Here is a 26142-nt window from a genome sequence, read left to right on the forward strand (position 1 = left end):
CCGAGCGCACAGGTGACGGAGCAGCGTGGGGGGGGGGGGGGGTGAGCGTGCACCATACCAGGCCACATGCCTTCATCATGGGGAGGTGGTTTGCCAGGGGGTGACCACCGGAAAAGGCACCTTGTTGCCATGTCGATGAAGACAAGGGCCTCTTCCCCACATCCATGGCCTGGAGGTTGTGGGGATCTGCAGACAGGGGAGCTTATCTGAATCTGGGTGCTCCTTTCATAAAGGGTCACCTAGATGCCGCCCTCCCCTCATGAATGAGTAAGGGGGTAGCTTTCCAGTTGCTGACCAGTTGCTTGCAGGATGACTTGTGCAGTGTTTCTGGCACTATTGTTCCTCTTTGGCGCCCTCTTATGCTCAAATCTGGTAACATCATCATTCTTCAATGACTAACAAAACTTCTGACAAATTCCTTTTTTCAGAGTGATGATGCAAACACAAGCTCTCTATTTAACCATCAGCTTGTCTATTTAGTCTCTGCCCTTGCGTGTGTTCTGATCATCCATGTGTGCTGCTAATGTTCCTGGTCTCTGTGTGTGACCCTGGCTCTGGCTGACTGATCTCCTGGTTTCTGACTCTGGCAATTGTTTCCATTCATCCTGCTCTCAGTGTTCCTTGATCTGGTTCGGCTGACTACCCGTTGGCTTGGCACTGACGACGTTCTGGACTTTCTCCATTGTTTTTGCATTTATGTTTATTGTTGTTTACAATAAACTCCTTTTATTTTTAAACCTGCACTTGACAGTACACAAGGGCCATGGATCCTGACAGTGCAGGTATTCCTGTGCTACCCATGTTGTTCTCTAGGCTGGATGAACAAGATCACCGTATGGATCATTTCACCCTGGCACTGCAGAGCCTCCTAGCACGCACCGCCCATCCCGAGCCAGGTGTTTCTCGGGCGGTGGTTTCTCACATTGCTGCTTCCGCTCCTGCGGAAGCACGAAAACCAGTAGTCACTAAGGGTATGACCGGTTCAGCCCCCTCCCTCCCAATGTGTTACAACATATTGCAGTGTTGGCAGGGAGAGAATGGATTAGTTGCTTGGGGTTGCCTTAACCTTGACAGATACAGGTGTGTGGTGTGTGTTATTTGTCAGGTGTCAAGCAGCAGGAAAATCATAGATGGAGGTGTAGAATACAGAGTTGCTGAATATATGCTGCGTCTTTGGCGTGATCTTCCTGTAGGCACAATGTGCTGGCCTCTCTGGTGCACAATGTGCTAAGCAGGGCCGGTGCTACCGCTAGGGAACCAAGGCGGCTGTCTAGGGCGTGCTGCTGCCTAGGACGTAGCCGGCCTGGCCTCCTGCAGAGTCCACCGGAATTCTGGACCATCTGCACACACTCAGACGGGCACAGTTCCTTGCGGCCGCTTGGAAAAGCTATGCACCCGCGGCTGCAAGGAACTTGCCTCTGTCCTATGTGCTTCATCGCTCCGTAGCCTCAGAGAGATCGCTCCACTGCTGCACTGTGGATGAGTGGAGCAATCTCTCTGATACTTCGGAGCGATGAGGCATCTGCAGCGTCCTGTCCTCCTGCCTTCAGTGGTACAGTTGCTCGGTGGGAGGCAGGGCGTCTTCCGAGTCCCGGGCTGAGCGGGCTGTGGCGTTCTGTGAGCAGGTAAGATGGCTGTGTAGCAATGTGTTTTTTTCCCCTCTCTCACCCTGTCTTCTCTCCATTTCTCTCCAGTCTTCTCTCCTCTCTCCCCTCTCTCTGTCTTCTCTCCCCTCTCTCTTCACTTTCACACTGGACACTTAAAGACATGGATGCATGGCAGCACAATTGAAGACAAAAGCGGCAAATTGGTACACTTGTAGATACAGGGGCACACAAGGGCACACTTGGAGACACAGGATGCACTTGTAGATAAAGGAAGCACTTGGAGACACAGGGCACGCTTGGAGATATGGGGAACACAAGAGCACATTAGGAGACACAGGGCACGCTTGGAGACACAGGGCACACTTGGAGATACGGGGCACACAAGAGCACATTAGGAGACACAGGGCATGCTTGTAGACACAGAACACACAAAGAGAAACAGAAGGCACTTGTAGATGCAGGGCACGCAAGGGCCCACTTGGAGACAATGGACACACAAGGGCACACTTGGAGACACAGGGCACGCTTGGAGACACAGGGCATGCTTGGAGACACAGGGCACGCTTGGGGATACGGGGCACACAAGAGCACATTAGAGCATGCTTGGAGACACAGGGCACACTTGGAGATGCGGGGCACACAAGAGCACATTAGGAGACACAGGGCATGCTTGGAGACACAGGGCATGCTTGAAGACACAGGGCACGCTTGGAGATATGGGGCACACAAGAGCACATTAGTGCATGCTTGGAGGCACAGGGCACACTTGGAGATACGGGGCACACAAGAGCACATTAGGAGACACAGGGCATGCTTGTAGACACAGAACACACAAAGAGAAACAGAAGGCACTTGTAGATGCAGGGCACTTGGAGACACAGGACATACAAGGGCACACTTGGAGACACAGGGCACGCTTGGAGACACAGGGCACGCTTGGAGACACGGGGCACACAAGAGCACACTTGGAGGTTCTCTCTCTTTTATGAAAAAAAGTTTTCATGGGACTTGGGACTTGGAAGACGCTCTGCCTCACACCAAGCAACTGTACCACTGGAGGCATGGAGGAGAACGTGACTCACTGGATGCCTAAGAAATAAAGACTGGTAATAAAATGAGAGTGTTGGGAAGCACTGACCCATAACTATTACAGAGATTTCAAGAGGGGTACCAGCAGGCTTGAGGGGCAATTAAAGGAGCAATCACTACAAGCACTGGGGGGATTATTGTTATCCAATTACATTTGCCAATGTTTGTTAATGTTAATTCAACATGAAAATATAAGTTTAGTAAAATGAACCCGTCACATCATGCTAACTTTTCTAACAAACATTAAATTATGGTTTAGCCTTTGTTTTTTCCCATTAGATAGTCTCTAGAGTTCATGCTTGGTCGAAATAACACTATGAAGCTTTTAGGGAAAAACATGCAGATCTCCAAAGCCCAGCTGGATGATTGGATGGCGAAGATCTCCATGGCAACGGCATACTTTCCACTGGCACTCAGGTAGGCCGGGATGAAGGATATCCAGACACTGAGGAAGGCCAACATGCTGAATGTGATGAACTTGGCCTCATTAAAGCTGTCAGGGAGCCTCCTGGCCAAGAAGGCAACTACAAAACTTACAGTGGCCAGAAGGCCAAGGTAACCCAGCATGCACCAAAAAGCTGTAGGGGAACCCTCGTTACATTCAATGATAATAATCCCAGGTCGAGTCTGAACATTTTTCTCAGGGAATGGGGGGGCAAAAATCATCCAGAGGACACATAAGACAAACGGAAATAACATACACATGGTAATGATCATGTAGGACACTTTTGGACTGCTTAGTTTCTTGAGCTGACTGCCTGGTTTTGTTGCCATGAAGGCAAAAACCACCATGACATTCTTTGCCAGGATACAAGAGACACAGAAGGCAAAGGACATTCCAAAAGCAGTCTGCCGTAGAAGACATTTCTCAGGCTGGGGGTATCCAATGAAACCTAAAGAAGAAAGGAAGCAAAGGAAAAGAGACACGAGAAGAAGGCAACTCATAGAAAAATTATTGGCTCGTACTAGGGGAGTGTTTCTGTAATGAATGAAAAGTCCTAAGGTACAAGGTGGAATGCTGGAGGAGAAAACACTGCTGGCAGCCAGAACAACTCCCAATGGTTCCTCATAAGAAAGGAATTCTATGTCTTTGGCTAGACACTTGTCCTTTTGGAGATTGGGCCACTGGTCCCATGGACACTTGATGCAGTCAGGAGGGTCTGCAAATAAAAGAGACACAAATGATACCTCAAATTAAAAATGCCAATCCCATGACTGAACCTATAAAAAACTGTGACCACATTTAATGATCTTGTAGTTAAAGCAGAATTCCGGAATTTAACCACCCGCTTTCCTAAATATACACTTGACATTGTGGCAGCTTTCCTCTTCTTCTTCTGGTAGCGGTAGGGTGTGGGCATTCTTCCATGACTTAGTCGGGCTCACATAATGACATGTGAATGGTGCACATTTCCTGAGTACAGATGTGATGTTGCACCCACTAGGGAAGGGGATGTGTAAACAACAAGCTGGACTCACAGGAGATGGGTAGAATGGCATGACTGTAGTTCTGGAGAACCACCAGCGCTGCACCGAGGAGGAATCTGGTAACAGCACCGGAGTGTGAAGAGCCTACACAGAAATTGGGAATTTCTTTTTGTACAGAAGGCAGGAATTCAAAGAAAAAACATTAGCTTGAGTTGCACTTTAAAGCCTAACTCCAGCCAATTTTCTTTTTTTCATTTTCTGTAAAGTTGAAAAGATTGGAGAAGATCCGGTTATGTCACAGGCTCTTCATCTTCTCCTCTGACAGTGGCAACTGGCGTCCTTACTGTTGCATTAAACGGCATTCATGCCATGACACATGAGTTCCATTCAGTGCTGTAATCGTCTAAGCTCACCCCCCAGAGTGTAGGTCTATGACAGCCTGGGCTTGGAGGAACTGGGTTGATTAGCGCTACCTGTCAATCAACCCAGAAGACTAAGGAAATCTAGGCAGTGATGAGGTACCGCAGGTGACAGATCTGGATTCAATAATTGTTTCTATTACTGGGCTATGGATTTTATTTAAACTGGAGAACAACTTTAAGATTTACATTTTATATTTTGTACATAACCTTTTAAAAACTATTTGTACCTGTTGTGTTGGAGATCTCTACTTGTGGGCAGGAAACACACTCGAAGCAACACACGGGTTGTCCTCTTCTCAGCAATTGTCTAAAACCTGGAGGACAGCTGCTGCTACACACAGAATAAGGGACCTGAGCAACCACATATTTTAAACGCATTTTAATGACACTGCATATTTCAGTAAAATATATATAAATGTGAGTCTAAATAAACTCATGCTTATCCTGACACTTATGCAAACCCTATTACAGGATGTTCTTTATTCTATGAGGGATTTCTTAACCAGTGGAAGCCTCCTCAAAACCATTCTTTAATTCTCTACCGAGTGGAGGATCTTAAGTAACATGCAAAAAAAAAAATGAGTAGAGAAAAAGAAGGACGTTGTTTGGTGGGCCTGAGTCCTACAAATTCGAAATTCCCTCCACAGGAAGCTCAGTCTGACCATGTGTTCGGATTGTCTTTGACAGGCTGTTAGCAGCTGACCCGCTCCCTGTGAGTCATGGTAACAAGATCACTGCACATCATCTCTGCCTCTCCAGGTCACTCTGCACTGTTCAGGGGGTGTTGCAGCTGTCAATATTAAAGGAGAACTATGAGGCGGGTGCTTTTCACTCACCTCATAGTTTTAGCCGACCTGTGACAATGAGACTGTCACAGGTCGGCTCAGTAGATCGAGAAGGGAGCGAACACATACCGGCGTTCGCTCACCTCTCGATCCTGTCACAGCTCTCTGCCGTGACAGGGGAGGGGCTGGATTCCCCCCTCCCCGCTCCGATCCGCCAGCACTGACTGGTGGATCGGACAGGGGAGGGGGCTGGGACAGCTGGCTCTGCCTCTAGATAGGCAGAGACAGCCGCCCCTCACGCAGCTGGGCGGATCTAGACATAATTGTTGGGATCAGCTTCAGCTGCGGCATCTCAGTATACCGCGAGCAGTAGCTTGCGGTATACTGTGGCGTCTCAGTATACCGCAAGCTGTAGCTCGCGGTATACTGAGCTTAGGGCTGACGGGAGGCCGCTAGTTTGTGTCCTCCCGTTACCCTAAGGAGAACTATGGGGAAAAGCTGTGACCCCATAGTTCTCCTTTAATGATTTGGGGGGGGGAGCTCAGAGAGAGAGCTCAGTTTTCACAGAGAAGCTTGTGCACGAGGGACGCATAGCATTGTGGGAAATGTAGATACCACTCACTCTATTGTAGTCCCCTCTGTGCACAGCAGCCTATAATTTACACAGACTGCCTGCAGATCACAGAGGTGGCCATTTCAAAAGCAGCCATGAGGAGATGAAGAGGACAGCTAACAAAAAAGTATGTTTCTGTGTTCATATATAGCAACTGCTTATATCTGCTTCATGTGGACTCGGTGTACATTGTTGGCATATGTTTATTTTAAAAATACTTCCACAAAGGTAAAAATGGGCTTTAAGCTTTAGGGATGGGGGAGTGGGTTCAAAATCAAACAGCAAATAAAACGAGTTCAGTTTCTGTTTGTCTATAATGTTTGGTTTAAGGACGGTCTCTTACTTGTCTATCCCCGGATGCCCACATCACGGCACTAGTGTCAATGTTGAATGTTTTTCCTTCGGTCTGGGTTGTGTCGTAGCTCCCGACCTTCACTTGCCCCATAACACCATTGTCATTTATCTTCCAGTTGACAATGTCGTAGGTTGCAGGCGGATCACCATTCTCATCGAAGACCATTTCTCTACCACTGCTCAGCCTGACATGGACTTTCTGAATATAGCGAGAGAGCTGCGGGGAAAATTTTTTAAGGATATTCAAATATATTTCATAAAACAGGTACAAAATGTTAAAGCAAAAATAAAAAATAAAATGAATATATATTTATAGAATATATATATATATAGCAACACATAACAAAAATTGTTTAATTCGGTGGGGGATGATTTTTTTTCCGTCATTTCGAAATATAGGGAATGACATGTTTGTAAAACCAAAATGTTGTTATCGTTTCAATAGTATTATGCTTACAATATGAGAATGTCATAATCAGCACAGCCTTTCCTTCCAAAATTGCTGACTTGTACTGTACACCACAGCCCCTTTCATACCTAGGGAAAAACTGCTCTGAGCGACCACTTGAGGCCACCATGTGTACGACCTTGCCATATAAATTAATGGAGCTGACTGTAATACATTCACATATTGAGGCAGCCATTTTGAGAGTAAATGCTGACAGCGGGGCTGCACAGAGGGGATCGATGGCTTACAACTAAAGGTAAGTATAAGGCCAGGTGGGCCAGCACTGAGGGAGATGTCTTTCTCAAATTATATTTTCACAAGATTACCTGCCATGGCTTCAACATTCGTAGAGTAGAACAGCTCCCTTTAGAGAAAGGTCCTTTGCCATCTTTGCACATGTGTAAGTCATGTAAGGCTTTGGCTATGACATAAATTGCTGTATAAATGTTGTGAGCGCCTCTTAAACTGGTCACATCATTGTAACTGTTTTGCGTGCTCTCTAGATCCTCCTCTCCTGTGCATGCTTTGGTAAAATTGCTCAGAGATTCTTCAGCCATTTCACGATCAGATATTTGACATCCAAATATGCTCTCCCATAATATTTTAGCCCAGTCTTTTCCTGGACCTGAAAAAGGCTGAATTCTGTTAAGGAAATATTTAAAATTGTGTATGACAGAGCTGTGAAAGGAAAATCCAACAGAGCCAGAGAGCAATGAAGAGTATTTTCTAATAGATAACAAATTGGAGGTGGACCAGGCTTCACTGGCCATGAAGATCTTTCCAGTAATGTTCTGCGCCAACATCTCATTTAGAAGAGGGACCATTTCAGTGTCAGTGGAGAAGATTAGGACAACCTTGGCTGTTGATTCCTGAATGACTTTGGTGACGTGAGGGGCGTTTTTATCTAGACGATCGGTCAATAAGTATTCCACAAATGCCTCACATGCACCAGCTCTAATGAGCTCTTGACGAATGACCTGGATTCCCTGTTGGCCATAGTCTTCACTCACAGCCACCAATCCAACCCAAGTCCAACCAAAATGCAGCACTAGCTGAGCCAGTCCCTTAGATTGGAAGACATCACTGGGCACCGTCCTGTAGAATGAAGGAAACTGTGCCCGGTCACTCAGGACGGAGCTGGTTGAAAAATGACTGATCTAGGACAAGACATAAGGCAAGGTAATATAGCTTAGCTTTTACACAACCCAAGATTTCAACTATACATAAAATACTGCACAGAGGCAGTCCATCTTAAACTGATATATGAATCTCCCAAATGTCAGGCTGTTCTAACAGGGAAAGTTACAGCACTTCCAGGTAGTGCCCTTTGCACCCTTAAATATCATCAAAAACCATCGTAATTTCACCATACTCTTTGACTCCTTTGCATTTTGCCAAAATGGTGATATTTCACCAGAATATCCTGCTGAAACTTTGGGGCATATATTAACTCCCAGCTGCACGTATCCTTAGTCATATGCATTCCATTTGATTCTCTGACTATTCTCCTGGCCTTTCCCAGCGTGTGTCCTTTCCCTGATGCTTCTCCCATCAGATTATCCACTCTTGAACTGGAATTCCTGGTATTACATTAGCTTGATCCTAGGCCTCATCTCCTGTTTCAGTACCTTGCTTGGTGGCTACATCTCTGGTTCTGGCTTGTCCCTGACCCTTAATTCACTTCCCAACTTGGTGGTTCTTTCTATCTTTTCCTGCCCGGTTGTGGTGGAACCACTACACTGCTTTTGCGGGTACCAGTTGGGAAAATCTCAACCATGAGTTTTTATCTATGGTGATATACAGTATATATATATATTCCCATTAAGGAAGCCGGGCAGCATGTAATGACTTGCCGCCCAGCTTCCTGATTAACTAGGAAACTGGGCGGCGTGTAATGACTCACCGCTGGGCTTCCTGATACAATCTGGATAAGTATCGGGAGCATTTGGTACTAGTATCTGTATCTGGTACTAGTATCGGTATTGGTGCATCCCTAATTATTTATATGGCAAAAATGAGAAATTATTGTGGCCAAATGTTCCAATAATACAATAAATAAAATGTTTATATTTTCTCAGTGCCTATTGGTTTTTACCCTCAGCTCTATACCTGTGGATATCTGTAGAGACCAAGGACATGGGCCATCAGTAAGGAGAAAGAGGAGATAGAATGCCCAATGACGGCAGCCACTGATGACCCCTCCCGGCAGGAATAGTTGGGGATCCCACTTTCCCATCCTGTCAACAGCTTGTGGGTCCCATCAATCTCCTCATGTAGTCCTGAACAAGAGTCATACACCTGGAATCCCAGGGAGATGTTGGGCAGTAGGTCCAAGTTTTTATTTATCTCTTCCACGGCAAACCTCAAGGCTTGGAACTGCTGGAATACTTCAAAGCTGAACCTATGGCAAGCAGAAGAGAGGCACCTTACATGTCTATGAACAAAGACATTTAGAAACCTGCTAAATACCTGCAGAAATGTCACCAACTGGGTTAAGAAAACATCTAAAAAGGTCCAGACCTAAAACTTTTGAAGCACATGAAAAAAGTTATTTGTGTTATCAAGAGTTGCTGATAGACTGTACATCACACTGGCTTACATTTTTGGCAAACACCAATAATGAGATCTTTGCTCCCAAGTTCCCCTTCTCCTCCCACCTGCTGAAAATATGGCATTGTGGTATCTCTCTGTTAGAATGCTTCATGTTCTTTACAGTACGCAGAATGCAGTAGAAAAAGTGAAGCTCCAAAGTGCGGGACTCAGCAGTGGAAACTTTCTTGGCAGAACTTAGCATGCTCCAGAGATGCACTATATTACCAAAAGTAGTGGGCCCCTCCCCCTCCATTGGATGCAGGTGTTCCGTGGAATTTCCTTGCTACTAAATATTCCGCGGTCACCTGTTACTGGTATTATAACAAAGTGGAAGCAAATGGGAACAACAGCAACTCAGCTACGAAGTGGTAGGCCACGTAAAATGACAGAGTGGTGTCAGTGCATGCTGAAGCGAACAGTGCGCCAACTGTCTGCAGAGTCAATAGCTACAGACCTCCAAACTTCATGTGCCTTCAGACTGGCACAACAACAGTGCGTAGAGAGCTTCATGGAATGGGTTTCCATGGCCGAGCAGCTGCATCCAAGCCTTACATCATCAAGTGCAATGCAAAGCGTGGGATGACGTGGTGTAAAGCACGCCGCCACTGGACTCTAGATAAGTGGAGACGTGTTCTCTGGAGTGACCAATCACACTTCTCTGTCTGGCAATCCGATGGACGTGTCTGGGTTTGGCGGTTGCCAGGAGAACGGTACTTGCCTGACTGCATTGTACCAAGTGTAAAGTTTGGTGGAGGGGGGATTATGGTGCTGGGTTGTTTTTCAGGGGTTGGGCTTGGCCCCTTAGTTCCAGTGAAGGGAACGCTTAAAGCATCAGCATACCAAGATATTTTGGACAATTTCATGCTCACAACTTTGTGGGAACAGTTTGGGGATGGCCCCTTCCTGTTCCAACATGACTGCGCACCAGTGCACAAAGCAAGGTCCATAAAGACATGGATGGGGGAGTTTGGGGAGGAGGACCTTGACTGGCCGGCACAGAGTCCTGACCTCAACCCCATAGAACACCTTTGGGATGAATTAGAGCGGAGACTGTGAGCCCGGATTTCTCCTCCAACATCAGTACCTGACCTCACAAATGGTCCAACATTCCCATAGACACACTCCTAAACCTTGTGGACGCCTTCCCAGAAGAGTTGAAGCTGTTATAGTGGCAAAGGGAGGAGCCAACTCAATATTGAACCCTATGGACTAAGACTGGGATGCCATTAAAGTTCATGTGCGTGTAAAGGCCGGCGTCCAAATACTTTTGGTAATATAGTGTATAAGAAGTCAGTAGATAATTCAGATGCAAAAAGTAATCTTAGGCAGACATAAGGCTCATAAGTGACGGTTATTTTCAGATGAGTCCAATGACGTCTGAAGATTTTAGTCACATGGATGAAAATAGAGCGCCTGAAGCTGGTGTTAAAGCTTTGTAGATTGAGCCTATGCCCTTTAACGAACACAATAGGCCCAATTCGCCAGAAGATTTAACACCAGGATAAAGATCTTTATTTTCAGGCACGTGACTGTAATTTTCAAATCTCATTGGGCTAAAAATAACTGTCACTTAAAAATATATATATATATGGACCTTATCCTGGTCTGTTCACTTTGTGAATAGAGACTAATGCTGTTTTCAGTAATTGTGCTGAATAGTGAAGGATTGTAAGGTTGGTCCCGATATTAGAAGTGTACGTGTTTGTTTTACAACCAAACTATACAGGACTTACATAGACATACAGTACAATCCTTTTTATTAAAGTAGATGTAAACCCCCTACTAAATAACATTTAATTTGCTGTAGTCCAGTGTAATCATTAAATACTTATCACTTGCATCTCAGTGCCGCTGATCTCCTGCAGCCTTTTTGCAGCCACTTCCTATGTATATGCACTCCAACGATTGGCTGTTCTTTTGGTGGCTTTTCTGAAGGACACAACAGTGGACCATGCCTGCAATAATGTATGTTGGAAACGTCCACTCATCAGAAGCCTTTGTGGGTTGCGCAGAAGCACAATTGGGAGACAGGAACGGAAGTGCCTGAAACTTGACCTTCATGGTAGGATCACCAGGAAATATTTTAATAAAAGCTGCAGATCTAAAAATATTGCAAATCACTTTTAAAATGAAATGAACACGTGAAAGTGACCGTGCTGAAAAAATTGTGTTTGGAAGCTGTGTAACCTGTAAATAATCACCGAGCGCGATGCTTGTCCTGCCGAACACAAACTTTCTTCTCTCAAAGTCCAATGGAAAACAAAGTGTTACTTTACATGTTCTCACTGGTTCCTCTCTCTAACCCCACTGCAGGATACAGCAGTACCCTCTTACATTCACTCAAAATGTGTTTCTATTGTTTTGCATCTGCTGAACAGTTTTCCTCTTAGTCACTGGGGCAGAAAGTGAGGAGGAACGTTCCCAATGGAGGGCAACAAAAGCCAGGACTAGAGTTGACCCTTAAATGCAAAACCTTCACATCCTCTATGCCAAATATATAAATTCTATACATACAGATTCCCCGATCTCAGTAACAATGTGACATGGTAAGTTATATATTTTTTCCATCTTACATCTTACAAGCTCCTTGTGGTGGGCTGCTCGTGAAATCCACATCTGGGTACTCTTTGTCAAGATGGATGGGGAGTATTGCTCCGATTAGCACATCTCCAGTCTGTGTAGCTCCAACAAGGCTCAAACCTCTCGGCCGGCTGACCACCTGGTCTGAATGAGATGCTGGCACGACGTAAGTCAGAATGAGATGCCATAGAGACCAGTACACATGGAAGACCAGTCTGGGTGGAGAATACACAAGGAACCGTATTTATAGCATACGCAGCACATATTATATTAGGCTGCTTTTCATAAACTCTATCAAACAGAGACAGCTTAATGGAGATGCATGTGGCCCCTGATAATAATTGGGAAATCAATATAGGAATATTAATTTTTGTGGCGATGGTGAGATACCCTCTCAGGGTTATTACTTCTAAAGGAATGCCGACACTGCAACTTTCCTTAATACAACAGTCCACCCGATGATTGTAATGAGCCCATTCAGGGATCAGTTTGGAATGGGCATGGTAAAACAGACAGTTTTTTTCTTAAAGGTGAACTATGGGGTTAAGGCTTTTCTCCATAGTTCTCCTGAGGGTAACGGGAGGACACAAACTAGCGTCCTCCTATCACCCTAGGCTCAGTATACCGCAAGCTGTAGCTCGCGGTATACTGAGATGCCGCAGTAAACCGCGAGCTGCTACTTGCGGTATACTGAGATGCTGAAGCAGATCCCGACAATTATGCCGGGATCCGCCCAGCTGCGTGACTGACAGCTGGCTCTGCCTTTCTAGAGGCAGAGCCAGCTGTACCCGCCCCCTCCCCCGTCCGTTCCGCCAGTCAGCGCTGGCGGATCGGAGCGGGGAGGGGGGAATCCAGCCCCTCCCCTGTCACGGCAGAGAGCCGTGACAGAATGGAGAGGTGAGCGAACGCCGGTATGTGTTCGCTCACCTCCCGATCTACTGAGCCGACCTGTGACAGTCTCATTGTCACAGGTCGGCTAGAACTATGAGGTGGGGGAAAAGCACGCACCTGAGTTCTCCTTTAACAACAGAACTAGGTAGGAATCTGCAATAAAGTTTGTCCAAATCCTTGCAATGTATTGCATTGATCACTCATGGGGAATTAATTTTTTGTTTCCAGGACAAAAGTGGAGTTGCTCTTTAAGCCAGCCACACAAGAGCAGAATTTCATGTGAACGTTCATGCGGCATTTTAGAAGAATTGTTTGTGATGGGACGGGATAGCACCTTCAGCGACTCCACAAATTCTGGTAAAAAAATGTTGCACTTCATAATTCTGTTTGATGGCCATGCCAATGTTTAAAATTTGCATGTTCAATTTGTGAACACAATGTTTGATTATGTACCCTATCTTGCCACCCAGCCATGCTACTGTACTTATTGTAACGTTCATTCATGAAACCAATGTTCTTTCGTTGTGTGTGGTAGCATTATGGATTCTGCAGATAGCACCCAAAGGTCTTCCAGACTCTTAGCTATCTATGCCTTCTCCATGATGGACCTGTGTCTTTATTCAACCTCAAATACTATGTAACATAATCACAAACTCTTCACCCTTTTGTGAATAACCCTGTTGGTCTTCAGGTTCTAACATGTTGAAAATTCCTCAAAATGCATGTTAGATTGCCCTTGACTTCTATGGGCCTCCCAATGCACAAAAACAGACAAGTTGTATTTTGAAAGTGCAGCACAGAGATGGGAACGGGCCCTATTTTTAGTATGGTGAAGTTGGACACATAGGCATCGTAACGCATGCATTAAAAAGCAACAGGTTAAATGGGCCCCTAATAGCTGGCCCTCGACAGCTTTAATGTGCAGGGATATAACGTATATACTGTATATGTCCTTACCTCATATCCAGATTTCCAGAAGAGCTCCTTTCTGCAATCCACACATTTAATGTCTCCTTTTCCTATACTAATACTGGACTTCCCTCGTTACCAGAAGAAGAAAAGTAAGTGTTGACCACCTGAAAATACAATACATTCATGCCAGACGCATGCTGGTTGAAGTGACAGATGCTGTCTCTAAGACAAGCAGTCCAGCAGCAGATGGCGTTTTATAGCTTGCTACTACTAAAGGGATTTCAATCCATCCCATTATGTTCTGCGCTGGGTTACCCAGGAGAGACCGAGAATTCCCATAAAAGAGACCAACCGTACATATTTATCTAAAAATCATTGTAGTCCTGGAAATAATCTGTTTCATAATTTAATTAGTATTATTGCTTTATTTCATTCTGCCGTAGAGCAGAACCTGTACCTATAGGCCAGTGATATGAGTTTGGCGTTTTAGTGGTACCCTTTAATGGCTAGCCTAAGTAAAGAAAGATGGAAGCATTCCAAACAAGTTCAATGGTATCTCAACGCAAAAAAAACGTAATATGTGTCAGCTTATCAGCCCTCAGATGTGGTGGCAGCCAGTGACATACTTCATGTCTTAGGGTGGCTATGCTTACTCCTCCACTGTATCTACCGTGTTTCCCCCCAAAAAAGACACTGTCTTATATTTTTTTTGCCCCAAAAAAACACCCAAGGTCTTATTTTCCGGGGATGTCTCATTTTTTTTTAATGCTAATCCCTTTCTTTCACTTTCACAGGCGGAGTGCATCTGGTATCACTCCGCCTGTCACAGTAACTGGCGCTATAGAGGAATATCGCTATTGCGGCTCTGCTCCCTCAGCCGCCGCAGCCTTGCTTTCTACAGCGCCGGCTTCCTTTGCCATCAGGGACAGCGGTACCAGCGGTGCAGCAGTGGGGACCTCAGACAGTGGACAGCACGGTAAAGTATGGTACCATTTATCGCTACACATTACAGTATCATTACATTAAGCAGTGCCTTATGGGGGACAGCAGTTGGTGGTCTGGTCCTGCTGACCGGAGGGAGTCCCCTGTCATCCCCTAAATACAGTATGTCCCTGCAGGCTGATACCATCTCTCCTGCTCTTTAAGTTCCCCCTCACATGCTACCACCAAACTAGGTCTTATTTTCGGGGTTGGTCTTATATTACAGGAATCTTGAAAAAATAGTGTGAGGTCTTACTTTCGGGGTAGGTCTTATTTTTGGGGAAACGCGGTATGGAGGAATGGATCCACCTTTTGGACAGGAGCATTGTCACCCTGTGGGAAGGGTGGTGTTGGATGGACTAGTAGATTTAGGTGCAATTTACATAAATGACTAACAAATTATATCCTGATGCCGCCCAACACTTTTTAGGCAGTAACAGAAACCGTTTGTTTTTTTTCTTTTAGGATGAAGGTTGTAACCCAATCGCTGCCACCGCGTTTTTTGCACACATATTATAAGCCACATTTTAGGCCTAAACATTTTTTTGAAACCCCCCCCAGAGTTATATATTTCCTGAAGGCACAGACCCTGTAGAACAAAATGGTGGCAGCTGCACATTTTTACATTGCAATATATTAGCGCAACTCTTTATCAAACCCAAAATTGCATAAAAAATATACACTTACGTTAATTTTAACGCACAAAAGCAGAACGTAATATCCAATTTTTTTTGCAAAATATAAAAGATGAGGTTGTGCCTCACAAGTAAAGAGATGCCCAAAATGACAAGCTTAAACATTGTGTGCCCCCCTAAAACGGCCACAAAATGCAGCACCCCAAATTGTCCATGGGCCACGTCTTAAAGGCCAAACATGTGTGGCGCAATTGTTATTTTCATGTGCAAGCACACCCGACGCATGTTTACATTAGTATACCTGTGTTCACAAGGGCAGGGGACAAAAAAATGTGTTGGTAAAGTTAAATTTATTTTATTTAACTTTTTTTTTTAACTATTTACTACTTTTCTACTTAACTTCATTGCTATCACATAGGGGGGCTTACAAACCTCGTATGTGATAGCATATTAGTGGTGACAGGCTTCCTTTAAGGGGACATTAGGGGGTCTATTAGACCCCTAAGGTCACCTTTGCACTTCAAAGAAGCTGTTCAAGAATAGATCGTACTTGCTCGTATAGCTTCTTCTCCGGCATCTCTATTCAGGGAATGACAGCTGAAAATCCGGAAGTGATGCAATCAGTGTCGCTTCCGGTTTCATTCAGCGGGAAGGAAATCAGTGAACGAATGTTCGCTGGTGTCTCTCCCTGCTACCTGCCAACACCCTTGAGGCCAGTCCTGGGTCCACAGGAGGGGCAGCGGAGCACAGGAAGCATGGCAGCGACCAGAAACGCTTCCAGTGTGAAGCTGCAAGTCATCTACACACAGGTAAACAGGGTCCCTGGTGGCTATAGCCACCGAGAGTCTCCTTACAGTGGCATGCAGCCAGCGCTGTAAGGAATATGCACTGGCAGAGAAAGGGTTAAAGCCACACTCTGGGCAAAATGATAATTTATGCACCACACTGGGTGTGTAAATTATGATTAAAAAGCTGGGTGTTATGTGCAAAGGGCCACTGCAAAGTAGGAATGCGCCGATACGTTTTTTTTTCGGTATCGAGTACTCGCCGATAACGAATACCGATACGGGAAGTCCCATTAAGGAAGCCAGGCGTGTAATGACCACCACCTGGCTTCCTGATTAGACATTATTGACATGGATCTACATCGCTGCATGACGTGATTGACCATTGGATGACATCAATGGACACTTGGGGGCTTTTTTTTTTTTTGGGAATAAAAGTATTTATTGCGTTTTTCTTTCCAAATAAAGGACTTTTTTTTACGCCGTGGTGTGTTTATTTGCAATTTCACTGTTTATTTGGAGAATGAGTAGGGGTAACAACTAACCCTTACTCATTCAGGAGGGGGGTGGTATCTGGGTGCCCTCTTTATGATGTAAACATAGCATCCAACGCTACTGAAGATATTGAATGCCTAAGAGTCTCTCGGAGTTTCAGGTCTGAAACATAGGGCAGGTAAGGGACAAATGCTGCCAAAGAAGTTAATTTTCTTTCTGTCCAATGGCAGGAGAGCATTGTTTGCATTGTAATGTACTGTGGCGCAGAATGTCCTCAGTCTTCTGGGTTGAATAACGATGGGCAGAAAGGAATAACTGAATCTGACTGGGCCTCTAAACATTCCACACCCTAACTAAAGCAAGTTAGGCTGCAGCTGGATATTACAAATTATTGCAATAATGATAAATAATTCAAACTGTGTTATCCAATTTTGTAAAATAAAGTTTATAAGGGTTGTAGTCTTGATAAAAATGTTGTCATCAACATGAAATATTAAATACTATCTGTATGGAACACACAGAAATAAAATGCATAAATAACATAATGCTCAATCATACAATCATTTAATACATAACATTGAATATCTTAAATTTCATCTGAAGCTACAAAATTGTACAAATCTTCAAAGGAGAGTGATTTTACATCCATATTTATTTGGTGGTAAAAAACGAAAGCCATGGCCAGTTATCTACAATCTATTTCCGGCCTTTGTCTTTCCCCATGATATGTTCTTTGGAGTTCATCTCTGGTCGAAACAGGATGATGAAACATTTGGGTAGAAACATACAGATCACTAGAGCCCAGCTCGATGTCTGGATTGCAAAGATCTCCATGGCCACGGTGTACTTTCCTTTTGAGCTGAGAGAGGCCGGGATGTAGGATATCCAGACACTTAAGAAGGCTAACATACTGAAGGTGATAAATTTGGCCTCGTTGAAGTTGTCTGGGAGTCCTCTGGCCATGAACGCGACAACAAAACTGATGATGGCCAAGAGGCCAAGATATCCCAGCATGCTCCAAAAGGCAGTAGGTGAGTTCTCATTGCATTCCACAATAATGATGCCAGGTTGTGTTTCTGTGTTATATTGAGGGAATGGTGGAGCAGCCACCACCCAACCAATGCACAGAAGAAACTGTAGGAGAGAACTGGTGGCAATCACCATGTAAGACACATGAGGACTGGTCCATCTCTTCAGGCTGCTTCCTGGTCTTGTGGCCATAAAGGCAAAAACTACCATGAGAGTCTTGGCCAAGATACAGGAGACACAGAGAGCAAAGGCCATCCCGAAGGCAGCCTGGCGCAGAAGACACTTTTCAGTCTCAGGATAACCAATAAAAGTCAAAGAACAGAGAAAGAAGAGTGACAGGGACAATAGCAAAATACAACTCACTGAATAATTATTGGCTCTTACAATTGGTGTGGTCCTGTAACGAAGGAAAAGTTTGAAAATGAAAACTGGGACCATGGAGGAGGAAAGGCTTGTAGTCATCAACGTTATTCCCAATGGCTCACTGTATGAAAGATATTCAATGGGTTTGGGAAGACATTGATCCTTTTCTGCATTCGGCCACATATCCCATGGACACTTGGAACAATCTATGGCATCTGAAAGATGAAGACTACTTATAAACTAGCTGTCAAAATCAAGTCAAATTGTACCTGTGCACCTGTCATATAAGGTAGACATCTTATGGTTATTGTAAAATAAAAAAAAGCTAGGAAGTGAAAGGGAGAGATAGCATTGCCCTCCCTCTCACCTCATGGCCTATGGCAAAATGCACAGCAGGTCTTGTAAATCTTTGCCACCTAATAGCAGCGGAGAGCCACAAGAGCAGAGTATGGGCATTTTCTGTCAACATTTTTCACCACAATGGTGGCCAATGTCAACAGTGCATGTCCTGATGCGCATGTACATCAGAACTCCGCCCTACTCTCCCCTTACTTAGCTGCTCTCCTCTATTCTCCCCACACCCCCCACCAACCACATAGTCACTGCCATCCTTCACAATTTTGTCAAGCATGCAAAGTGGCAGTGTCTGGACTCTTGGTTGGTCTCACGCAAAATGAAAGTGATATTCTCAATGACACCATTTGATGGTACTCAAGCTTTAAATGTCTAATGTGAATGTGTTGTGTTAGTACAATTTTGTCAAGCCAAGTGCCTGGAAGTGACTCCCACAAATGTGTGGCAACATTGTGCAGGAGGCCAGTGGCCAGCGATCATGGAGGCAAGTGAGGGTGGGAGGATGGTGGGCAGGATTAAGGCTGAGGGGCCACTGGCAGAGCAGTTCTGATGGTGAAGGGAGCATAGTGCCATGTCATTTCTATAATGTATTACTGGATGGGAAGGAGGGGTGGAAACTATCAGCTAGGCAGGCTATAGTAAAACCACTCATTAGGCAAGTTCAAAGTTGAGATCAAGCTGAATGATGTATTCCCGCAGGTAGTTAGGTCACTGCAGGGATAATCAGGGTCAAACATCAAAACCAAAATAAGGAGAAAACTCCAGAGTAGGAGTCAGTGGAGGCCGGGATAAAAATGATGTCAGGACAGAAGGGGGTCAGAGACTAAACTCAAAAGTGTAAACAGTTGGACACACTAGCTACCATGCTCCATAACTAGCAATTTGAGACTGGAGGAAATACAAGACTTTGTCTTCTGTGTAGGAGAGCCACAGCTCTCATAGTTGCAATACTAGAAGTATAGCAGGAGCTGGAAAAATAAAGAAATATTAAAGAAATGACAGCGATCCTTAGCCATCATTCCCATGAGTAATGGCCGGCCCGTACAGATCCGTGCTGCGTGCATGGCCGTATCAGGCCACTACCAGGCAGGACAGGTGCTGCGTGTGATTGTAGGCAGCAGCATATACTTCTCTATGGGAGTACGCGGCCGTACGCCGCCGTTACGCTCACCCGAACTGCACGTCCTTGCGGGTGTCCCTGCTTGTATGCTCCATCCTGTCAGCGTACGAGTATGGACACATGCACCTGCACGGACGTGCAGTTCGGGTGAGCGTAGGGCAGCGTTCGGCCGTGTACTCCCATAGAGAAGGACAGGCTGCTGCGTGTAATCACACGCAGCCCCTGTCCTACCCGGGGGCGGCCCGATACAGCCATGCATGCAGCACGGGTCTGTACGGGCTGGCCGTTACTCGTGTGAATGAGGGCATATAGTGAAAGTTGTGTACACCTCATTAGATTTCATATTTAAAAAAGAAATGCCTGAAGTTCTACTTTAAAACTAAAAAGAAAAAGGGACCCTCCTACATGCTTACTTCAATCCCCTGCAGCTTGTTATCTGCCAGACCAGAAAGTTTGCATTTGTCCTAAATCTTCTTACCTGTGTCATTAGAGATCTCCCCTTGTGGACAAGGGACACATTCAAAACAGCATATGGGTTCTCCTCTACGGGGTGCCTTCCTGAACCCTGGCAAGCAGCTGACGCTACAAACAGAGATGGGGATCTGGGGAGAGATTTAGAATGGATTGAGATGACTGTAGTTTTAAAGGATATAAAGTTTGTTAATAGCTTGACTGTGTAGACCTGTTCCAACAGCATTGCCCCTTGACCTTGAACTCGTAATTTGCTGCTTGGATCACTTTTGTACCATTTTAGCTACAAGTAAGTTTAACAGCAGACGCTGTATGAATGTACCTCCTGTTTGCCATCTGGCCAGCACACTGAACTTGTATTTATGGAAAAGGTTTCTCCAGATGAAGCCACAGTGTCATAGTTTCCAACCTTCATCTGGACCATGGCACCCTTTTGGTTCTTTTGCCAGTTCACCACATCATAGGCAGCTGGTGGATCCCCATTCTCATCAAAGAAAACTTTTCTCTTGTCACTCAGTTCAACCCGTACTTTCTTGAAGTAGTGTAAGAGCTGTAAAGATAGCAAAGCCCAGAGATGTACTTAGCTTAAAATGTAATCATTAGACCATGCAAATAAAAGGTTGTGTGCCATGTAACCCAGGAACAATTACTCAGCTTTTGAGAACTTACAGAAGTCAAACCAATGAGAATTGATTTTGGACTGATTGCTACCAAGGAGAAACAAACTCCCGAGAGCACAGAACGAAGACATAAGGAAAACTTAAAAGATCGTGGAGGAGGTTAACAAAGATAACTAAATGTAAAATTGGATGATGTTCTATATAAAGATGATGAATAATTCTCTCCTAAATTTACATTAATTGCATATGTATCATCAGAAGTAAGAAAACATTTTTGGACAGCCTTTTACCTGCCACGTTTTAAATTTCTCAATAACTCTGCACTTTCCCCTCAATAAGGATCCCTCCTCATCTTTGCAAAGCGTAAGGTCATCAAGAGCTTTAGCTATAATATAGACAGCAGTGTAAACATTGTAAGCTGTTCTCAAGCTTGACACATCATTATAAAGATTATGGATGCTATTGAGGTCCTCCTCTCCAGTACATACATTCAATGCATTCCTTGAGCCATTGACATTCTTTTGGCTTGGTAATGTGCACCCAAAGGCTTCCTCCCAGAAAATGTTGGCCCAAGAAGGACCTGGAGTATTGTACGGGTCAATGCTGTTTAGATAGTGTTGGAAGTCTTGAATCTTTGAGCTGTGATAAGAAAAACCAATTGTTCCCAACAAGATGGAAGAATATTTATCTATTGAGAGTACATTTGAGATAGACCAAGCTTCGCTAGCTACAAAGACTTTCCCAGTTGCATTAAGTGCTAAAAGTTCAACAAATAAAGGAATAAGGTAGACGTCCGTAGAGAAAAGCACCACAACTTTAGCTGTTGAGGTCTTAATGGCCTTGGCGACCTCAAGGATGTTTTTGTGGGAGCGCGCGGTCTGTATATACTTTGTGAATGCCACACAAGCTCCAGATTTTGCTATTTCTTGTTTAATGATCTTGATGCCATCTTGGCCATAATCATTGTCAGCAGCAACAAGACCCACCCATGTCCATCCAAAATGCATAACCATTTGTGCCAGTCCCTGAGACTGGAAAGCATCACTTGGAACGGTCCTGAAGAAGGAAGGGAACTTTGTCCTGTCGCTTAGAAGAGAACTGGTTGAGAAATAGCTTATCTGTTGGGTACAAATTGCATGCAAATTATCTTATTTAAAAAATAATCACTTGTGACTTTAACTGTCTTTTTATACTATTGTTATACAATGTGCACAGTAGATGCCTACAGTGGAAACTAACTGGTCACCCTAGAGGGAAAAGGAAAAAATTAGAAGGGTGGTGGTGGAGCAGATACCGGAGAAACCACCTATGGTTTTGTAGTTATATGTTCATAAAATGTTACCAAAAAGACTCTGCCCCTCCCTTGCCCAACCTGACCGCTGCCATACAGGGGGTTACAGAAGGTTGATATCAAGTGACATTTTGACATATACACCAGTTGCATGGACAAAGACACTTCAAATATATAAAAGTATTACTCTGTATTTCTACATCTTACTGCAGAATTTATCTGAACTGGGGTTCTCCTTCAAAAAAATACACACAGACTCTGATTGGTCAGTTTTTATTTAATGGCAGCAGTCTGTACCCCAGGGGCTTTGGTTTCCTAACCTCTGATGGGTACTGTGCATTACCTGCGGGTATCTGTACAATCCCAAAATGTGAGCCATGAGGATGGAGTAAGTGGATGCTGAGTGGCCAATGACAGCGGCCAGAGGTGGACTGTCACGACAGCAGTAGTTGGGTATGACCCTATCATGGCCCGTCAGCATCCACAGGGTGCCCTCTAGCTCCCTCTGCATTACAGCACAGGAATCATACGCATAGAAGCCCAGGGTGATGTTGGGGAGAAGGCTGGGACTTTGGTTGATCTCATCAACAGCGTAACGCATAGCCTGGAACTGCTGATAGTGCTCAAGGAGGAACCTGAAAGGGATGAATGAGACAAGTGTAAGGAAAATACAGTTCTTGTTTGTAAGTTGTATCAAATATGTCATATTCTGAGATCATTCATAGTTCCAGTGACAGGTGCATTTGTCCTGCAGTTTACCTTCTTCTGACCTGCAGATGATCTGCTGCCCAACTGCACCAACCTTGGTTTTGTGGTTTTTATATTCCCATTGACTTGGGGAGACTATGAGGAAAGAAGAAGTTCTGATGCAAAGAAAATCTAATTGACACTGGCGCTTAGAGAGGATTTTCCATTATTTGTTCCTCTCGTGAAAGGAAGGGAAAGCACGTGGTGTGTCACTTTAGGTAGAGTCCAGCACATAACTCGTGTTGGGTCACCATGCACCTGCTTCCACTGCTGTAATCTTGTTTCTCATCTAATGTAATCACTTTAGAGTTTCTATTCCATTAATTGGTAATACATAATTATAGACCCATATAATGGTGTGCGATCCCACATCCAGCCCCACAACAATACACAGCACTTCCACGACTTGTCTTACATTGTGCAGACATCTGCGGGGGGTTCCTCTTGAAAGGTGACTTTTGGGTAAAGTTTGTCGATGTGAAGGGGAATCACAGCCCCAATGAGAACATCTCCAGTTACCAATATCCCGCTGTGAGCCAAGTCTGTCGGGTTACCATCTGAGTAGGAGACGGGAACATTGTACATAATAACAAGGTGCCAGAGCATTTGGTAGAGGTGGGGCATCAACCTGCAAAAAAATAAATAAATAAATAAATAACACTCCAAAAAGGACCTGTTGGTTTTCAAATGTGATAGACTGAAATGTTCTGATCTTTTTTATTTGCCCCAAAAATGATGTATTTTCAGAGTTTAATATTCTTGTACTGCCATCTTGGCTCTCACACAGCATTGAGGTGTAGACAGGTTGTCAATCACAATCCCAGGCATCTAAGACATGTTCTGAGGTGGTCAGGTGCAACTGAAAAAAAAAGTAAGACATGCACTAGCGCAGCGCAACGTAACACAGTGCTGCGGTGTGAACTAGCCCCATTCACGTGGATGAATGCCAAGTTCACATAAACTATTACATTGCAGCGTGTTATACTTTATTACATGCAGATACCATAATCTCGCCTGTCTTGCGCCATCATCCTCATGCCGCAACACTGCACTCCTCCACTGCGCCAAAAATCGACAAGCTCATTTGCTGAACCATTATTTGGTGCACATTGCGAGGCAGTAAAAAGAAAGTGCATTAGTTGTATCTTTCTTTCCCAACCCTTCAATTGTCACTATTACACGGGGGGGAAAACAGTTCTCCGTGCACCAAATATTTGGTGCACCGAAAATCGTTTTTCTGACCACAAATCTTTACCGGCATAAGAAGACCATCTGCTGACAGCGGTGTGTGAGTAGAAATCTGCAGACTTTACTCTCCCAGGTGATACAATGAGACACATTTTACACAGCACAAGCTTGTCATTGTGATGTCTATATGACTATAGTATCACAGTGGCCGTGTCTGTGGAAAATAGCCGATACTTGGCATAAGCGGTTGGATCCAAGGAGCGCAAAGTGCTTTACAATATGTGTTTTATTTATTGCCGGATCACACTATAGCATTGCACTAAAGATACAAAGTCTGTGCACTTACGGCACGCTATCGCACAATGCAATGTACTGACTGCTGGGTGTACTGGTGCCTTGCGTTGCCATTCATTCTAAATGGCGCCCTAATACAACGGTACCACAATAGAGTGTGTTGCTGGGCTGTGTGGGGAAAAAAAAATAGGGTATGCATTTTTTTTTGCTCATGGTTTTGGGGTCCTGTGCATTGCAACACACTCCTGCTGGGAGGTGCATTGGGGTGACTTTCAAAATGAATGTCAATGCAACACCCCAGCATGCCTAGCTTGTGATGCACTGTGCTGTGTGATTGAATGCGTTAAATGCACAGGCTGCATCTGTTTAGCGCAGCACTATAGTGTGATTCTGACCTTGATGTGAGTGTGGCTGCACTCTGCACACCTGCTGCTGGTAACACTGTTTCTCCATACAGAGTAATAGAATACCGTAACTCCGCATGCACCTACCTCATTCTGTCCATCTCCCCTGCGCTGCATTCACTGACTGCCCTTTATATGAGATGTATACAGGTAAACAATATCACCCCCTCCCTCTCCTAATTACAGTCCATTGTGGTTACCTGCTCTTGTTCCGGATAATTACCAAGGCCCATGTGCATTTCACGCCATGAGGACACTTAACTTTGTATTCTACAATGGATACAATGATTATCATCTTCTGAGTTATAAAAGTTTATTATCCTTATAACAATGAACAAGGGATACGTTCACATTCTAAATCTGCTTATGGGTAGAGGGAAATGTAGCTGGATTTTAATGAATGTAATTATAAAAATACAGTATATAATATATATATATATATAATTTTCTTTTTGAAATGTACAACTTTGCAATGCAATGTTTATAAATCTGATGTTTTATTTATTACAAGCAAATATTGACTACATAGTGCATCCCTGAAACTCAGTGTACCAAACAAGCAGTCTGCATGCCTAGAGGTAACTTGTGTATAAATGAATAGGCTAGATGGTCCCATTTCTGCTAGGAGAGACGGATAAAGTGTCCCTCTCACTTGAGCTATTCAGCAATCTGTGTAATCTGATCTCTCATGCTGATCAAGACTGTTTTACCAGTTCTGGTTTGGAGCTTGCCACCTCCTGGATACAATTATTAACTATGGGATATATAAGGGCTGCCGCTATAATTAGACTCAGGCAGCATCTCTTTGGATCATGTGGGGGTAGGGGGGGAAGCAGAGTGGCATGGCTGCTCTGTTGCACAATGTTTGCAGTGCCTGCTGTCCCCTTTCTTTAAGTAGTAACAAGTAGTAACTATGGCATATTTGCAGGGCTGCCCCTATAATGAGACTGTTGCCTCAGGCGAAATCTCTTTGGGTCATGCGGGGGGGAGGGGGCAGCAGGCAGAGTGGCGTGGCTGCTCTGCTGCACAACATTTGCAGTGTGCCTATTACCCCCTTTTCTGGCCAGAGCTTCCCAGGTTGCTAAGAGCAGAGCGGGGAGATGTGTAAGGGCCATATACATCTCCTGCCCAGCATTTAGCAACCTGGGACGCTCTGGCCGCATCCTGCTCAATTCCTGAGGCAAGTCCGAATCTGTGCAGTAAAATGTGGTACAATTAGGGATGCTGTTCAAGATAAAGTGCATAGGGTAAGATTTTTGTATGGCTTGTACTCACTGGCAGGTCTGTTAAAGTATATGTGAACCCTTGTGGTAGGAAAATGCTGTGCATCTGGAGAATATGAGGGTGGGGAATGGAAGTTTCCTCATCCTTTGTTACATTTTAATTCTGCTGATGTCCTGCAGCCTTTTACAGCCTGTCCACATGCACTACCGTGATAACAGACTGCATGTGTTTTTTCACATGGCATATTCCTAATTGCTGCTGGCTGCAATTTATTTTATTCACACGCCATTTTTTTAAATGGTAACAACAGTGGAATATGCCGGGCCTATAGTTTCCTTTGGGAGAGCATGTAACTTACAATAGACATGTGTGATTAATTTTGTTCCAAAATAAAACAAGTGTGCACCCCCCCCCCCCCCC

The 26142-nt window shown here is 44.6% G+C and overlaps 2 protein-coding genes across 2 annotated transcripts; both read right to left on the reverse strand.

The window, feature by feature from the left end:
- Positions 1-2951: 2951 nt before the first annotated feature.
- Positions 2952-13771, reverse strand: LOC108790672 (extracellular calcium-sensing receptor-like). The gene is made up of 7 exons (XM_018560985.1): positions 13767-13771; positions 11912-12133; positions 8856-9147; positions 7073-7903; positions 6288-6515; positions 4774-4897; positions 2952-3856 (listed from the first exon to the last, which is right to left on the reverse strand). The coding sequence occupies exons 1-7, from the start codon at positions 13769-13771 to the stop codon at positions 2952-2954; spliced, it is 2607 nt and encodes an 868-aa protein (XP_018416487.1).
- A 3542-nt stretch (positions 13772-17313) lies between these two features.
- LOC108790673 (extracellular calcium-sensing receptor-like) lies at positions 17314-23649 on the reverse strand. The gene is made up of 7 exons (XM_018560986.1): positions 23606-23649; positions 23028-23240; positions 22209-22500; positions 20865-21692; positions 20277-20504; positions 19962-20085; positions 17314-18224 (listed from the first exon to the last, which is right to left on the reverse strand). Exons 1-7 carry the CDS (start codon positions 23647-23649, stop codon positions 17314-17316), a joined length of 2640 nt encoding a protein of 879 aa, XP_018416488.1.
- Positions 23650-26142: the final 2493 nt, after the last annotated feature.

The sequence above is a fragment of the Nanorana parkeri genome, unplaced genomic scaffold, assembly GCF_000935625.1.
Source record: "Nanorana parkeri isolate BGI_ZX_2015 unplaced genomic scaffold, ASM93562v1 scaffold491, whole genome shotgun sequence".
Lineage (NCBI taxonomy): Eukaryota > Metazoa > Chordata > Amphibia > Anura > Dicroglossidae > Nanorana > Nanorana parkeri.